The following is an 18242-nucleotide window of genomic DNA, read 5'->3' as shown; positions in this document are numbered from 1 at the left end:
ATGACTGCAGCAATATCTTATTGTTAAATAATGTCACCATGAGACATTTTCAGCCATTTATTCAAAAACATAGCCAGTCTGAGGCTATACCTCTTGAATAGCGTAGTTCTTGTTCTCCCAGATCTTCTTGGTCTCTGCCAGCTCTTTCTTTTTCAGCAGGGAGGGGCTGGGGACGTCTCCGAGTTGCCGAGCCCCCCTAAGCTTGGTCACCAGCTGCCAGAGCCGAGACTGCCATCGCAGAACCCCAGGGAGGGCATCCGCTGACGAGGTGAACACACACAGAAACAGAAGAAAAGAATATTACAATATGACATGCTGTGGGAGAAACACCTTTGGAAAATGTATTTCATTTGAAATCAACTGATACCGTTTTCTTTGAGGCAACAATGATTTAGGTAAAGCTAAATCTCATAAAACTAACATGCTCTGGCATCATTCTGAATTCATAATGCTAAATAATAACTTATGGTCTCAGTGTAATTTTGCAGTGGCGTCACGGCTCACTCTTGACATTCCAGAGGATGTCCTGTTCAGGTGGTGCGGCGTAAAGGATGTAGAGTCGAACTGTGTCCACGCCGTACTGCTGCACCACCTCTTGGGGGTCCAGACCGTTGTGTTTAGACTTGCTCATCTTCTCCCACGTCACCTCAATACGACCACCGCCACGCACCACCGGCTCCTTATCTGGATTATGTAATTTAGGAGTCAGAGAGGATATAGCTATACAAAGTGACATACTCTCTCCAACCTTTTCTTCTACGTTAAGAACTTGCAAACCAAATTTAATCTCACTGTGTGTTTTTATTTTGCTTTACTTTTATCGTTTCCTACTGGCTCCTGCTCGATCACAAGTAGTAAAAGACAGAAGAAAGAAAAATATGTAATCTGAGTATATATCACCAGGATCTTCTATTTATACGGTTACCAAGCAATAGAGAGAGGCTGAAGATCCTTGGGCGTGAAGCCAGTTGTAAGAGACCTATTACATCTCTTCAAAGGATTTCTTGTGATTTGACTTTTGTCAAAAGTAGCTTGTTAACTTGTCATTCAATTGGGTAAAGCTGTAAAGCACAAAACAGGGTGTGCTATTTGCAGCAGAAAAGGGTTATTGATGTCAATATATACTATGATAACAAAAACGAAATTGGTGTGATGACTCTTTTTTTTCTGGCAGAGCGAGGAGAGCCCTCTCCTCTTCCATCTGTTAGAGATATGTCACACTGACAAACACCCTGCAAATTCAGGTAGCGTGTACCTGAGAAGTCTATTTCTTCTCTCTTTAGGTACTGGCCGCTGTCTGCTTGTTTGAAAGTCTGGCCCTTGATCAGACCCTGGACCAGCAGTTTCCAAAAAGGCTCCCTGAAAGACAGAAAGAGGATGGATTAACATACACACGTGTATGTGCACAGCAAAAGCAGATGTGCAGCACTGTGTACTGTACCTGTGAGCAACAAGACCTTGATCCTTGCAGAAGTGACAGAGGAAGCGAGCGTAGTACAAGTGCATGACAGCGTGCTCTTTCCCTCCGATGTACACATCCACAGGGAGCCAGTGATCCGCTAGGCGGCGCTCAAAAGGCCTGGAGAGGAAGAGCAAGTTTGGGGGAGCTTTGTTATGAAGCCGTTTTTGAATGTATGGTATTAAGAGATATGTTAACAATAAAAACATGGGAAAAAAAGGAACCCAGTCTAAATGTGCAAGACTACAAGTTATTTATTTTTAAGATGGTTAATGCTTAGTTTAAATCGCCATTTCTGTAGTGTTGTTTTTTTGCACTGCACTCCAATACGTGTACATATATGTAGATGTTGTTTTCTATTTTCTAATTTACTACTCCAACTTCTTGTTCCACGGAGAATCTTTTTCTTTCCAGGAAACATAACACGACATGTTTAGAACAGCATATGTAAGAGCTTTGGTGACCTAGATATAATCTCGCTATATGGTGTGAGATTATTAGTCTTTCATTAATGTAGTTTTATTATTCCAGGTCTACTATGTATTATTTATTCATTTCACTCTTTTTTATCTTTATCTATTGTGGTGCATTTGATTTCATTGTTTTATTTTATTTGCCTGACCTTATCTGATTATGGTGCCAAAATGTTTAATATAGATTTGACAGCGTAAAGCTCTTTGTAACTTTGTTTTGAAAGGTGATGTACAGTATAAATAAAGTTTATTGTTAGATGAATCAGCAGTACAGTAGCAAAGCAGACTTTTGCCTATATAAAATGTTCTTAGAAAACATTTGTCGAATAGCACTGGTTGTTATGCGCTTTATACACATGCACACACACTTCCTCTAGGGGGCAGGCTAAATCTGATACACAAGGATCCAGGGATGAAGCGTACAGAAGCCTCCTGAAGCCTCCTCTACTGTATCTCACTGGCTTCATGTGTTTCAATTTTGGCTCTGACGACTTCCTCTGAATTCAGCTTCTCATGTTAACAGTCAGGTATTTGTGGAGAAAAATCTATCTGAGATGAACTGAGACGGGGCTGTTCCTTTCAGATTTCGAGCTGCATGTGGTTAGCCTGACTGGCATGATGGTCAGCAGAGGCAGGGATTCCACCTAATGATGGTTTTTAGGGCAGTCTGCTATCTCTGTGTGTTACCTTTCACACCAGTCATTACTCTCCTCGACTCTTCTCTGCCCTCACTCTCTGGCTGATGGTGCCTCCGGATAATTGAACCAGGGAAAAAAGTTATGAACTCAAGGCTGAAAATAATTTAGCCGGTTCATTGGCATCCGTCCAGGGAACTCTAATACATAACCACACATGCACACTTCTATATAACACCATTTTCCTATTTTCTCCATCTTATACTTACTACTTTCAACATCTCTTGCTTCCTATTTTCATCGTTTCCTCTAGTGCACATAAGGCTCAGCAGGCTAACTGTAATGCACAAATAGTGTAATTGCTTTTTCTGTTGTGCTATAATCTGTCCCGCTAAGAAAAGTGATGGGGAAAGCAGCCCCCTTCCTTTAAAGCAGCTTTACAGCTAGGTCAGGGCACTGGGAAATTAATCTCTTTTGTTGAGCTCAGGGTATCGCCACCATCCCAGCAGGTGACAGCAATAGCTCCATAATCTCTATTGGCAGGAAATGCAACTTCTAGTGAAGTGTGTGTGTGTGTGTGTGTGTGTGTGTGTGTGTGTGTGTGTGTGTGTGTGTGTGTGAGAGAGAGAGAGGCAAGAGAGAAAATCAAGTTCTGTTTGATATAGCAGAGACTACATAGTTTGCTTTTTAAATATCTAAAGACAGACAGATATGCTTATCCACCCACACAGCTTTCCCTTCTTTTCATTTGTAAGAAGAGAGCGTAAATAAGACCTGGACAATTTGTGCTAAAATCTATAAGAGTGTGAGAAAACAGATGCAAGTGGAACAAATACAAAGCTTGCATTTCGGTGGCTTCATTGATGGTCAAAAATGGTTGGAAAAACAGCTAGTGTAATCTCAGGAGGAGGCTGTTTGTACCTGTCTGGGTTATGGGGGTCTGTGTATCTAAAGTAATACCAGGCGGAGTCCACAAATGTGTCCATGGTGTCAGTCTCCCTCCTTGCTGGGCCCTTACATCTGAATGAGGAGACACAGAGACAAAGAAAGTTGGGCAGAGGCAGCACAAAAATCAATATTAGGCTGACAAATTAGAACGCGAACAAACGAACAATCTCTGTTTGTATACTTAGTGAAATGGCACATTATGTGATTTGTGTGTGTGTGTGTGTGTGTGTGTGTGTGTGTGTGTGTGTGTGTGTGTGTCTGTGTGTGCGCGTGCGTGTGTGTGTGTGTGTGTGTGTGTGTGTGTGTGTGTGTGTACAAAGCTAGCTCCATCTGGCTGTGGGGGTCATGTCCCTGTTGAGAAGCACAGCTGAAGCCAGCCTGGCACCAGCACTCTGTTTCTGTGCCCTGACTAACAGGCTGTGCTAATAGGGAGCCAACTAGCAGGCCAAACACATGATCATGTGTTTGTGTTAGAAATGCCACCTTGTGCCCCTTTCTATCCAAGCCAAACAGCACATGGGTATGTGATGCAAAACTGCCAACATCACTTTTACAGCGATGAGAGGACATTTGCCAAGACACAGGAAAAAAGAGCTTTTTTGGTCAGATTTAAAGCAGTTAATGGAACAGTGAAAGCGTCTGCCTTTTACTTTATAATGAGTCTCAATAGAGTTAAAATCAGTGTGCCAGAAAGCTAAACAGAAGCAAAGCTCTGAGCTTTACTATGTGCAACAGAGCAGGTATCGTTTCCTGGATCTTATGGGATGTCTCTGTTTAGTCTAACCGTCTCTTTGTTGTCTAACATTTTCACTCACACAAACACTCAACTCACAGTCAATCACACTCACTAACACAGACATGGAGAGACAAAACCCCTCAACCTCCTACCATACTGGTCTATAATAAGGCAGTGATGATGAAGGGATGAGCTGAAGGTTGCCTAGCAACAATAATAAGGTGTAGCAAGGTTAATATTTGGAAGTCAGGTGTTATTTCATATAATAAAAACCCAGCAGTACAACGAAGGACCTACCATCACAAAAGAATACAAAAATAGAAACTTCTGAAAATGGAGAAAATTTGTACACATTTGCTTAAGCAAGTGAGACTTGCCACCGCCTCTGTCACACCAGACTGGCCAATCAGAGGCCAAATTGTGTTAATTTGACAGACAGCTGGAAGCGGCTACAGTCAGACCAGATTAGACAGCCCACAGAGGTAGCCACTGGAGATGGCCCTTCTCTAAGCTATGAAAGGAGCCTAACAACAGCAGTAGGTAACTAAATCTGAAGCCACCTGTATGCATGAGTGTTTAAAGTGTGTTTGCAGGATGAGCCAGAAAGAGCCAAAAGGCGCTCAAACAGATGAGGCAAGAGAGGCAGGTGCCCACTCCACGAAGGCTCTCTTCCCATTGAAAACAGCCCTCCATCTGCTGCGCGTCTGCCAATGTGCGCGCGCGGTGGTCTCTCTCTTTACCTGTGAATTCATGGAACAACACACACTTGCATGCACACCTTCCTAGCCAGGCTAAGCCGAGGCAAGGGTTCAGTTGGCAGGCCAATTTACAGTGCCGCAGAGGATCGGAGACGAGATGAGCACACAGGAAATGACTTCCTCAAGGACAAATAAAACTCCATTTCTGCCGCCCATCTCTCATCACGCTGCTTGACTGTGTTCTACTCAAACTTTAATTGGACATGGTCGACGAGTGAAGAGAACAAATTTCCGCAGACACTTAACAACGGAGGGGAGATGGGAAGAGAGGAGATAACGGCGTCTTGGTGATTATAGCTATCAATCACCGCTGATGAGGGGAATTATAGTAGCTTTTTGGAAGTGACTGAACACAATCTGATGACTTGTGCCTGCTGCGACTGAGTGAGCCATTGTTTTAATCAACATGGTGATGTGATGGTGAACTTGTTCACTGAGAAGACTTGCTGGAGAGTGGTGTGTGTGTGTGTGTGTGTGTGTGTGTGATTGCACCTGTATACAAAATATTAATGTGTGTGCGTACATGTACAGTATTTGTGTGTCTCTCGAGGCACAGCTGGCTTATGCAACCTCCATCATCATCTCATGCTGCTCCTGTCACAGATGCCACTCATTACATAACCCAGTCAGAGCAAAAGCATTAATCACACAATTCACAAGCTCGCTCTCAATGCTCTGTGTTCTTGTAAAGCTGTCAATCCTCTCAGCCTGCGCTGACGACAGCAGGCTCATTTGTTCGGGGCTGGTCCCCCGAGGAAATACAGGAAGTACGGAGGAGAGGCGTCTCACTGGTGAAGGTTTACACATAATTCAATTCTCACTCCAGAAACACCATAATGAACAGGGTGATTTCCACATTTGCTTATGTCGTGTCAAAAAAACATTACACATCCTCCACCCTTTTCAACATCAGACAGCTCAATAGGGTGGTCAGTGACTCACTGACTTGCTCAAAGGTACTTCAGCAGGGTGGTTTGCTTACTGTACAAATGGGGTCCTAAGGACTCCACAAGAGCACAAGCTTCTGGCTGTGAGTCTTTTGTCATTTGATGTGCATTATTTCTGCATGCATTTTAATATTAGGAGTGAGACCCCACCACCATTACAAGAAAATAGCATATAAAGCTGTGATAACAGAATAAAAATACATTGATTGGCTATTAATTACTACAGGTTTCACCCCTTTCCCTGGAGGAGAGACACTGAGGGCTTGATGTGTGTCCTTTGGGAGATATAAGTCACAGTCACAATTAGCTACGACATAAGAGCTAATAAAAAAAAAAGTCAAAAATCAAATATGGCATTTTTATATGATAATCATAAGGACTAACAATGAGGGTTTTCCTTAGAATGAAATATGTTAAAGATAAAATGAGAGAGGATCATATGGTTGAGACATATAAATGTGTTTGTGTGTGATGTTCCAATAAAACATAAAAATAAAACATCTTAGTGTTCTTACCTGGGACATTTGCAGTTGACCCAGTCATGAGCAGCCTCCAGTGGCGACGCACCCTTTCCTTTGAGAGACGGCAGCTTTGGTAATGTAACTGGTAACTGCTCCTCAGGGACAGCAACTGGACCACAAGACCCACAATGCACCACAGGGATGGGTGTGCCCCAGTACCGCTGTCTTGATATCAACCAGTCCCTGAGCTTGGAGCTGGTAAGGTGGCCGCCGATCTTCTGCTCTCTGGCCTTCTGGGTAATGGAGTCAAATGCCTGCTCTCTGGTGAGGCCTGAGAACTACAGCGAGAAAAGGATAAAAAAATGTTTTAATTTTCTATAGAATTTAAAGAGAGAAGGTGTGCTTGACTTATGCAGCAAAATAATTATTATAATTTAATAATCATCAGTCATTGAATTTTATCAACGCCATCATCAACGGTGCGGACCTCCTCAGAGTTGATCAGCGTTTGTGTCCCGTCTTCGGCACTTTTAAGCACTGTGGTCCACCTCAGATTCAGAGCTTTGGCTACAGACAAATCCTCCACACTACAGTCTGGGATACCTGTGGAGCATGAACATGTAACACAGTGAATAAAAAAACAAAACATGGACACACACATAACCGATCTCTCTCTCCTCCCTGAGGTGATGTTAAGCATGTTGTGACTAATGGTTAACAATCCCTTGGGTTCCACCTCCACACACTGAGAAAAACACCCACTGGTTTTACATCATTATGACATCCACAATACTGCATGGCAAAGACATAGATAGTAAAATGGTCACTTTCAAAATGCAGTATTTTTTGCACAATCAAATCCACTAAAGTCGAATACTTTTCACATTTCTCTTTTTTAATTACATCATTCACCTATCAATTAGCCTCGTGAACAGGACAAGTGTTCCAGTTTGTTCATATATTCAACGTCTGTCTATTATATCTGCTCACAGATGAATACAAATTACCTTCTTACTCACCAGCTACGATTTCTAGGTGACTGTGAAACCCACCCACACATGTGCACACCAATAACTCACCGATCACGGTATCCAGATAGCCATCAAACGCCTCCTTGTGTGAGATGACCAGGGGAACCTCGTGGCCGGTGAACAGGTTGCAAGCGGTGACCTTTGTAAGGGAGTCTGGAGAGCAAAGGGTAGGAGGTGTTAATCAACAATCACTCACTGCTGAGAAAGAGAGGCAATCAAGGGAATCTCAATTAGCATATACTCAGTCCACTGCGGCGACTACATCCATAACTTGACAGGATTAAATAAACATAATAACATTAGTAAAGTCCCAAACATGCATCCATACTGATAATATGAAATATATGTAGACAAATACAGTATAAATCTTTAAGAAAAGGCCCAAAAAAAATGTAGTTCCTTCGTCATATGAGGATGACTTTGATGATTTTTTTTCACTATTAGCACGTCTTTTGTTAATGGGGCACTGCTCAATAAAGAACACAAATAAGATGCAAAGAATCACAACCTTCTCAAGTGCTGACAGAATGCAGGTGTAGAGTATTAATCTATCTTACCATTGAAAAAGTAATGAATGATGAAACATTTAAATATGTCTTTCCTGGCCGCCTGGGTAGCTCACCTGGTAGAGCAGGCACCCATATATAGAGGTTTACTCCTTGACGCAGCGGCTGCAGGTTCTACTCCGACCCGTGGCCCTTTGCTGCATGTCATTCCCCCTCTCTCTACCCTTTTATGTCTTCATCTGTCCTATGAAAATAAAGGCCTAAATTGCCCAAAAAATAATCTTTAAAAAAAAAGAAACAAAAACTGTATTTCCTCTAAGAAAGCTTCTTTCCCCCACCTACTGTATAAATAAAATCATGTACCTTGACAGACCCAACACAGACTGGGATCAGTGCGGAGATGCTCACCTCTGCCTGGCTGAAAGACTTTCTCCAGGGCTGAGCGGACTGAGCTGCTCCCATGCAGCAGTCTGTGGGAGGGCAGGATGGCCAGGTAAGCCGCTCCGAACACCGTTTCTGGGGAGGAGCTGTAGGCAGACAGGGTCTCCCCTGTGTCCTCCCCGTCCACCTGGAAGATAAGACATGAGCATGTGGGAACCTTTCTGCGTCCAAAATTCTGGAATCGTCCCTAGTGACAGGTTTAAGTCCAGTGCATGTTAGTCCAGCGCGGACGAGGAATGGTGTGTAGACTGCTAGCTAGAGAGGTGCCAGTTCACCTCCTGGGCACTGCTGAGGTTCCCCAACTGCCAACTCTCCACAACAATAATGCACGTTTATAGTGTATGCATGTGTGTAAAACAGGCCTATGTGTTTGTAACAACGGAGTGAAAAAACTGAATTTCCCCAGAGAGATTAATAAAGCACATCATCTTCTTCCACCATGTATGTCAAACACATTACAGGGTAAGACATATTGTACTACAGTTTTATGTACAGAAGCATCTTGGTTTTGTAATTGATTAATGCATTATAGTACTGAAAAACTCCAACACTGAATTAGTTAGTGGAGAGAAAGTAACATTTTTAATAATTTATAAATAATTGTATGCATTTATCAGTAAAAACCTCAAATATTTGCCATGCAGGCATAGCATCATAAATTCAAGGAGAGACTTTCAGCACCAGTCTTAATAACTTTGTGATCCCATTTTCCTCTAGCGCCACCATGAGGTTCACATGTGTCGCTTTGAGTGAATTTTGGTGTTACAATGCTAACATGCTAAACTTAGATGTTGAACGAGGTACATGGTGTCAGTTAGAGCATCAATGTAATACCTAGAGTCTTGGGACTGTGAGATGCAACATGTTCTGTCCATAGCTCTTTGATACATAATGAGGCTACAATGTCCCTTGATCTTATACTTATTTATAGATGACACACTCATTCTAGGGGGTTCTGGGGTAATTAATATATGTCATGTTGTAGAAGAGATACTAATACATAACTTCAGCCCCCTGGGGAGATAATTCAGTGAAGAGTTCCTGTGACAATGTATGATGATGTAATATAAGACAAAAGAAGTTTGACAGCCCAAAAACACAAAAGCACTCTCACATCCTCTAACGTCTTTCCTCTATAAACATCAAGACTTTTTATATCAAGGGACTGACTTGAGTAATCATTTTTCAAGAGAGCGGTTTAATAGGGGTGCTCATGGGGCTCCCAGTGGGCTTTTTGCTACCTCTCAGTTTGAACTGACAGACACGTGAAAAGCTGTAAATATGGCTTTTTGAAAACTCAATAGAAACTAATCTCTGAAATCATCTGTTTGGGTAAATTGCCACTTGCAGATGGAAGCACCCGCTGAACGCAAACAACAGAGTGAAGATTTTAATGTTTTGGTACATGATTTTTAATAGAAATATATAAATAAAAAGAGGAATCCAAAATAAAGCAAGCAATCAGTGCTTGGGGAGAAAGAGATGAAAAAGCAAGGCTGGAAAAGGGGGAGCAACAGGGAAACACTTGGTGGAAAAAGGCAGAGAGATTGAAAGGAAGTGAGAATGATGAATGAATAAAAAGTGAGCTAAGATTCACCTTGAGTTTGAAATCGAAGTAGCAGCCGGTGCACTCTCCAATCCAGTTTCCCTGCATGGCTTTGACACCATACCACTCTGGAAGGTCTTCCAGGGCGTCAAGAAGAGGCTGGAGGAGGGAGACAGAAACAAAGACACAAGTTTACTACTTTGTACAAGTTTAAAAAAAGGAGCTTATTTTCCACTTCACTGTGAAAAATAGATCATTTTTAAAGGAGGGGCAACCAGTTCCTCATAAATGTATGGCTGTCTATGGTAATGCAATTGACTTCAACTCAGTGTGGGTTCTTTCAAAGCCTAGCCAATTTATTTTGACAAAGCAGCAGAGCAGCCCAGGTCACATTATGCAGACAAAGAGGGATTTAAAAAAATCCTGACCTCCACTCGCCCTACTTTCTTTGATATCACAAAGCAATCGCCTATAACGCGCACACACACACACAGACACACACACACACACACACACACACACACAGACAGACACACACACACACACACACACACACACACACACACACACACAAAGTTATTCTGCATTATTAGAGGAAGCTATGCATATCAACGAGGCTCAGGCCAAAAAGCCACAGCTGGGCTGAGGCCAGAGATGTTCGAACTCTCCATTTCCTTTTCAGTCTGTCACAATCTATTACCCACAATCCTCCTCACTGTGCCGCTCAGCACGCAGTACCTCATCACAGCGAAATCAATACAATCATAAACACTGGTAATAGTCATCACCAGCATGGCTGCAGAGTGTGTCAGTTATGGATTTGCTCCAGACTAGGAGAAAAGAGACATTAATCCAGCAAATCTGTATCAGCATGACGGAAAGACTCTTGGAGGAGACGCAGCAAACAGAGATGTTACCAGCAACATACATAGAAAAAAATCAGGAAAGCGATGAGAGACAATTAATGATTGCTTTAAAGAGAGAGGCAGTAAAAGCCTTTAATATAGTTTGGCACAGAAACAGGAGTAACTGAAATATGTACAGCAAGGACAGGAGTCTCCATGGCAACTAAGCAAAGCTTGAGAGAAAAAGAATGGTATAGCAAAAACCAAGGATTGTAAGTAAGTGTGTCTGTGTGTCTCTGAAAAATAGGCATCAAGTACATTCTGATTAAAAAAAAAAAAAACGTGCTTGCTCAGGCAGCACACATGAAAAATTGGAATCAATACAGAGAAGATTAGTATGGCCCCTCCGAAAGGATGACACACACAAAATATTACGCAAAGCAGCAATACAAATGGTTCAGGGATTTGAACCAGCAACCTCCAAGTCACAAGTTGTTGACACAAAACACCTCTAGAAGCTATGGTCATATTTGAGCAATATTATAGCTGAACAACACACTGAGCATCAAGTCGTGAATAATCTAAATGTCAGTGCATGTGCAATAGGCAGGCGGCATGTGTGCCTGAGTGCAACAAGTGTGATTATGCATGAAATTGAAAACTCTCCTATAGCCACATGCTCATTTTTCTATGCTGCATGCTCCACTTCTGAAAAATCCATCTTAGTAATAATACGCAGTGATCTGTGTCCTGAAACAAAAAATATGGTTACGATTCACGAGGAAACTCTTTCAGTACAACGTGGAACAAGCTCACAGCTAAACTGATGACTGCTGAATAAATATTGTCTGAAGTTAATGTTGTCTAACAGACTCGAACATGTGTACAGGCGTGCTGAGAAATGCACAAGTGGGAAATCACAGTCCAATTACAGCACTTTTGATTTGGCAAGCTGCCGTATCACACGGTTCTCTTTCGCTCCATCTGTCTTTCTCACTTCTGTGCTTTAACACCTTCTTCCTTCCCACTTCTCTATTCGTCAGAGAAAATTCAGGAACACATTGTCACAGTAGGCTGCTTCCGCCTCCTCTCACACCTCTGACATGGACAAGCATGGGCAACTTCAGTGCTGTGGCTAAAACTGGGCGACGCCTGACTGAGGACAAATTGATGTTTTAATCAAAATGACAACATTGGCAAAGGAATTAACAAACCCTCAAAGGCCAAACTGCTGTCTTTGCATGTTTTAACCCATTTATAAGAAATCATATGTAATTTTGATTATTGCCAACCAGTTTCCAAAGCATAGAGGACGTTTTTCACATTGATTTCACACCTCGCAGGCAGGCTTTGGTTTCCATTTAATATCAGTACGGTATGAAAATCCACTCACACAAATTTGATAATGCTATACCTTACTCTGCCTTTCCTTCTCATGGCATCAGGTTGACTCACTATTTTGTGTTCTGCCCTGGCTAGTCTATATCCTTGACGTTCAATTTCCGGGATTGCTCTGTTGCCGCCGGAAAATCTGCCGGATTTCACTCATTTAGGCCAGATATCCGTTGCCTTGGGCTTCCTTTGTGTTGGTATTTTAAACTCCGGTCAATTTTTGAGGACTATGGTTAACCTTTTCTCAGATCTCTGCAGGGTAAATCCATCTGTCCAATCTGAGTTTTCTGTTGGACTAAAACAACTTTTAAACGTACACGTTCCACCAAAACAAGTTCCTTCCGAGCCTATTTTGCAGCGGCACCACAGCTTTTCTCCGGTGCTTAGCACCGCCCAAGACGATTGTGACTGGTTTAAAGAAATGCCAATAAACCAGAGCACATTTTCCTCCCATCCCCGAATGCTATGTGGAGTAGCCAGACTCTCCTCCAGCGCGCTTTGGAGGATGGTCTGGCAAAGTGAGACTATGCCCTGTCTGACACTGTAATCAGTGTCATCTGAGTCTGAAGCCAGTGAAGCTCTGCTAAATTCTCCTGTCCTGTCTCGTCTGGGCACAAATACTATGCCCATTAGCTCGCTAGACTGAAGATCGCTAAACTCCTTGGCTAGTATCGCTGAGCCAGAGAGGAGGGGAACAACTTTGAATGTTGTGTTTACAAGGCGCACCGGACAAATCCTACTCATTCTGCCTTTAAATATCCATGTCTGCAAGTCAAGGGTCTGAGAAAATGTGCCAAAGATGTGCTTTCCACATCCTCATTAAACAAAAGCACTTTTCTCCTCAAGGACTACTCTGTGTGTGTTAGCACACGCACACCTAAATGTCTAACAATGCACATGTGTGTTCTGCACGTACAATGCACAGACTGCTTTTCCTGTGGGTGATTCACATCACAAGTCCCTGGCAGGTCATTTTGCCCTGCAGCAGGCCTGTGCTGTGCAGAAAAGGTGGAGGTTTCTCATCAGCCGGCCAGGCCGCCTGGGGGCATCACTCGGACTCGGCTGGTCCCTTTTTACTTGGTCCGGAGATGCCAGGCTACAAATGACGGTGTCCAGGGGTCTGATTGCACAACGAGAGAGGCAGGGCTGCAGCTGCTGCTACTGAAGTGTCAGCCATGATTGCTATCAGAGGGGTCCGCTGCTCATTTTGGTTCGCATGAAGCTGCTGGCCAGCCATTCAGACGCCACTTGTCACGTACACACACACACATACACATACACCAAAGCCGTACCTTGGCATAGTTTGTAGTCTTGATGAACCATTGTGTGAGCAGCTTCTGCTCCACCAGGGCGCCAGACCTCCAGGAGCGACCATTTTCATCCACCTGCTCATCAGCCAGCACTGTCTGATCAACAGGGTCCCAGTTCACCACAGCCTGGAGAACACACACAAATGCAGATGAACACACAACATATGATTAAAATGAAAAAGCAGAGCTTAGGAAGTAGCTCGGATTTAATAGACAGACCAAAGGCTTATTTCAAGGTTGTCCCATTTCATTAAACATAATAAAAGGGCTTCTACCAAGCTCTCCTCCGAGTAACGGGTGAGCTGCTTCAATCAACCGCCAGCGACCTCAAACCTAAACCAATCATTTTATTTCTTTCAAAAGAAAACCGGGATAAGCACTTTAGTGAAAAGACCATTCCTACCTCTTTCTGATATGCCAGTCCTGCTTCAAAGAGCTTGATAAACAGATACTGCGTCCACCTGTAGTAGTCTGGAAGGCAAGTGGTTACTTCCTGTCAGGAAAAAGCCAGAGTAATGTCAGCAGTGTGTGGTGTGACGCACACACACAAGAGGGCAAACAAGACCTAAAACCTGCCAAAGTCTCTGTTTGAAGCTCAGTTCTTCTTCAGTTCTGACTCACCCGGTCCCAGTTGAAGCAAAGGCCGAGGCTGTCCAGCTGCTCCCGCATGGACTGGATATTACTGAGGAAACGACATAGAACAGCAACGTTAAGGCACAGTATGCATTAACAATGAACGCTCAGACGAACACATGTGATATATCAGGTACCTTTTAGTCCACTCCTCTGGGTCGAGTCCTCTCTCAATGGCTGCATTTTCGGCTGGAAGTCCAAAAGCATCCCAACCCATCGGATTCAACACCTGTGGGTGCAGTTAGAAGCTCTGTATTAGTGGTTAAACCATTTGTGTTTAACAGCAATTTGGTATATTCATTTTAAGTAACTTAACATGCAAAAATACCAAATATTCTCTGTTTTCAGCTTCTTAAATGTGAAGATCTCCTGCTTTCCTGTTTTTCTTATCATTGCAAATTAAATATATTGACAAAAAGCTATTTCGACAAAAAGCTATTTTGACATTTCATAGACTAATGATCAAATGGAAAAATAATCAAAAGATTAACCCTGTTTCAAGTCCATTTTAAGCTCACAACAGTGTTTACAGCACAGTCTACTTAAATTTAAAGATCAGCTTCACGTTTCAAGATACTGTATAAAAATACTAAATAATAATTGAAAAAGTAACTAAATATTCTTAAAATTACATCTACTCCTTCTCCCTCATTGAAATGTCCAGAATCTATGAATATGCAAGTATTTTTCTTTTTAGAAGTTTATCTGCTGGACACAAGATGTCTCCTTCTTCACTGAAAAGTCTGTTCTCAGTGTGTATGCACTTGAGGCTTAAAGTTGCCTGTTGGACCATGACTGGCTGCCAAACTATTGTGTGATGTCACTAAATCAGGCTCATACATACACATATTAATGTGTAATGTCTCTGCTGTGATCTCAACGCCATTACTTATCGTGTTTAATGCATGCAGACTAACCACAATTTTCAAGGGTTAGGCTTAGAATGGAAGATCAGGATGTGACAGCTTTATACTCGCAAGTACCTAGTATAATACCTAGTAAGCCATTTTACACACAACTTTCTAAACAACATCACAATCTACTGTCACTTTCCCACTCTGTCTGCTTTCTCCCTCTACCCTTTTGTACTTTGTATCCACATCGCCATCTAGCATACACCCTCCTTAACGTAAATCCTTATCGACTAAAGACGAGGTCTCTTTCACTCATCTCTTTTTCCCTTTAGCACTTCGGCTGTGATTTTCTGCTCACTGAGAGAGAAACGACTTGAAAGCACAGGAGTGGAAGGCGTGAGTAAAGTAGAAGAGAATGAGAGTGACAAGGAGTCGAGGACTGGAGAGAATCATCGCATGGCCTCTAACGGGTCTGATGTTTCACACAAATTGGTATCCTTGGTAACTGCATGGGCCTCATTTGTAAAGCCGAGCGCTGGATGGTATTAGGCTTTAAGAGCGCTCAGCAGAGCAGACCACTGAGACTGCTCAGGAGGAGAGTGAGGCACAAGCCAAAGTTAACCAATGTAAATAACCAAGCAGAAAAAAAACATGTGCCTCATTAGGATGGATACGCTACTACATGGTCTATTCAGTGTAAATACTATATATATATATATATATATATATATTTCCCGAGCCACATTAACCAGCTCCGACTGGGGGATTCCGAGGCGTTCCCATGCCAGGTTGGAGATATAATCCCTCCACCTAGTCCTGGGTCTTCCCCGAGGCCTCCTCCCAGCTGGACGTGCCTGGAACACCTCCCTAGGGAGGCGCCCAGGGGGCATCCTTACCAGATGCCCGAACCACCTCAACTGGTTCCTTTCGACGCGAAGGAGCAGCGGCTCTACTCCGAGCTCCTCACGGATGACTGAGCTTCTCACCCTATCTCTAAGGGAGACGCCAGCCACCCTCCTGAGGAAACCCATTTCGGCCGCTTGAACCCTGGATCTGGTTCTTTCGGTCATGACCCAGCCTTCATGACCATAGGTGAGGGTAGGAACGAAAACTGACCGGTAGATTGAGAGCTTTGCCTTCTGGCTCAGCTCTCTTTTCGTCACAACGGTGCGATAAATTGAATGTAATACCGCACCCGCTGCGCCGATTCTCCGACCAATCTCCCGCTCCATTGACTCGCGAACAAGACCCCAAGGTACTTGAACTCCTTCACTTGGGGTAAGGACTCATTCCCTATCTGGAGAAGGCACTCCATCGGTTTCCTGCTGAGAACCATGGCCTCCGATTTAGAGGTGCTGATCCTCATCCCAGCCGCTTCACACTCGGCTGCGAACCGATCCACTGAGTGCTGAAGGTCACAGGCCGATGATGCCATCAGGACCACATCATCCGCAAAAAGCAGCGATGAGATCCCCAGCTCACCAAACTGCAACCCCTCTCCACCCCGACTACGCCTCGATATCCTGTCCATAAATACTACAAACAGGATTGGTGACAAAGCGCAGCCCTGGCGGAGGGCAACCCTCACCTGAAACGAGTCCGACTTACTGCCGAGAACCCGGACACAGCTCTTGCTTTGGTCGTACAGAGATTGGATGGCCCTGAGAAGGGACCCCCTCACCCCATACTCCCGCAGCACCTCCCACAGTATCTCCCGGGGGACCCGGTCATACGCCTTCTCCAGATCCACAAAGCACATGTAGACCGGTTGGGCATACTCCCAGGCTCCCTCCAGGATCCTTGCGAGAGTAAAGATCTGGTCCGTTGTTCCACGACCAGGACGGAATCCGCATTGTTCCTCTTCAACCTGAGGTTCGACTATCGACCGAACCCTCCTTTCCAGCAACTTGGAGTAGACTTTACCGGGGAATCTGAGAAGTGTGATACCCCTGTAATTGGCACACACCCTCTGGTCCCCCTTTTTGAAAAGGGGAACCACCACCCCGGTCTGCCACTCCTTAGGCACCGTCCCCGACTTCCACGCAATGTTGAAGAGGCGTGTCAACCAAGACAGCCCCTCCACACCCAGAGCTTTAAGCATTTCTGGACAGATCTCATCAATCCCTGGGGCTTTGCCACTGTGGAGTTGTTTAACTACCTCAGCAACTTCCACCAGGGAAATTGACGACAATCCACCATCATCCTCCAGCTCTGCCTCTACCATAGAGGGCGTATTAGTCGGATTTAGGAGTTCCTCAAAGTGCTCCTTCCACCGCCCTATTACCTCCTCAGTTGAGGTCAACAGCGTCCCATCCTTACACAGCTTGGATGGTTCCCCGCTTCCCCCTCCTGAGGTGGCAAACGGTTTTCCAGAAGCACCTTGGTGCCGACCGAAAGTCCTTCTCCATGTCTTCTCCGAACCTCTCCCACACCCGCTGCTTTGCCTCTTTCACGGCAGAGGTTGCAGCCCTTCGGGCCCTTCGGTACCTTGCAACTGCCTCCAGAGTCCTCTGGGATAACATATCCTGGAAAGACTCCTTCAGTCGGACGGCTTCCCTGACCACCGGTGTCCACCACGGTGTTCGTGGGTTACCGCCCCTTGAGGCACCTAAGACCCTAAGACCACAGCTCCCCGCCGCAGCTTCGGTAATGGAACCTTTGAACATTGTCCACTCGGGTTCAATGCCCCCAGCCTCCACAGGGATGCACGAAAAGCTCCGCCAGAGGTGTGAGTTGAAAGTCTGTCGGACAGGGGCCTCCTCCAGACGTTCCCAATTTACCCGCACTACCCGTTTGGGCTTACCAGGTCTGTCCAGAGTCTTCCCACACCCTCTGACCCAACTCACCACCAGATGGTGATCGGTTGACAGCTCTGCCCCTCTCTTCACCTGAGTGTCCAAAACATACGGCCTCAGATTAGATGAAACGATTATAAAATCGATCATTGACCTTTGGCCTAGGGTGCTCTGGTACCAAGTACACTTATGAGCATCCCTATGTTCGAACATGGTGTTCGTTATAGACAATCCATGACTAGCACAGAAGTCCAACAACAAACAACCACTCTGGTTTAGATCAGGGAGGCCGTTCCTCCCAATCACGCCTCTCCATGTGTCTCCATCATTGCCCACGTGCGCGTTGAAGTCCCCCAGCAGAACTATGGAGTCCCCCACTGGAGCCCCATACAGGACTCCATTCAAGGTCTCCAAGAAGGCCGAATACTCCGAGCTCTTGTTTGGTGCATATGCACAAACAACAGTCAGAGTT

General features: G+C 44.3%; 1 protein-coding gene and 1 non-coding gene across 3 annotated transcripts in view; one reads left to right on the top strand and one right to left on the bottom strand.

Moving 5' to 3' along the window:
- Positions 1-18242, bottom strand: part of lars2 (leucyl-tRNA synthetase 2, mitochondrial) — a 40657-nt gene that overhangs the window by 6727 nt on the left and 15688 nt on the right. The window contains exons 4-18 of one of the 2 annotated variants that reach the window (XM_031298763.2): positions 14259-14350; positions 14110-14170; positions 13892-13981; positions 13471-13614; positions 9993-10100; positions 8363-8522; positions 7497-7601; positions 6905-7020; positions 6472-6755; positions 3489-3587; positions 1442-1579; positions 1256-1359; positions 816-848; positions 505-684; positions 91-260 (exon numbers count right to left, since the gene is read on the bottom strand). In XM_031298763.2, the coding sequence (XP_031154623.1) occupies positions 91-260; positions 505-684; positions 816-848; positions 1256-1359; positions 1442-1579; positions 3489-3587; positions 6472-6755; positions 6905-7020; positions 7497-7601; positions 8363-8522; positions 9993-10100; positions 13471-13614; positions 13892-13981; positions 14110-14170; positions 14259-14350 (1884 nt within the window). The remainder of the gene's footprint in view (positions 1-90; positions 261-504; positions 685-815; positions 849-1255; positions 1360-1441; positions 1580-3488; positions 3588-6471; positions 6756-6904; positions 7021-7496; positions 7602-8362; positions 8523-9992; positions 10101-13470; positions 13615-13891; positions 13982-14109; positions 14171-14258; positions 14351-18242) is intronic. The other variant, XM_031298764.2, reaches the window with a different exon arrangement.
- LOC116049800 lies at positions 11129-11236 on the top strand. The gene has a single exon (XR_004104902.1). It is a non-coding gene; the product is annotated as a U6 spliceosomal RNA (small nuclear RNA).

This window comes from Sander lucioperca, chromosome 10 (assembly GCF_008315115.2).
Source record: "Sander lucioperca isolate FBNREF2018 chromosome 10, SLUC_FBN_1.2, whole genome shotgun sequence".
Classification (NCBI taxonomy): domain Eukaryota; kingdom Metazoa; phylum Chordata; class Actinopteri; order Perciformes; family Percidae; genus Sander; species Sander lucioperca.
This window is presented reverse-complemented; position numbering and strand designations above follow the sequence as displayed.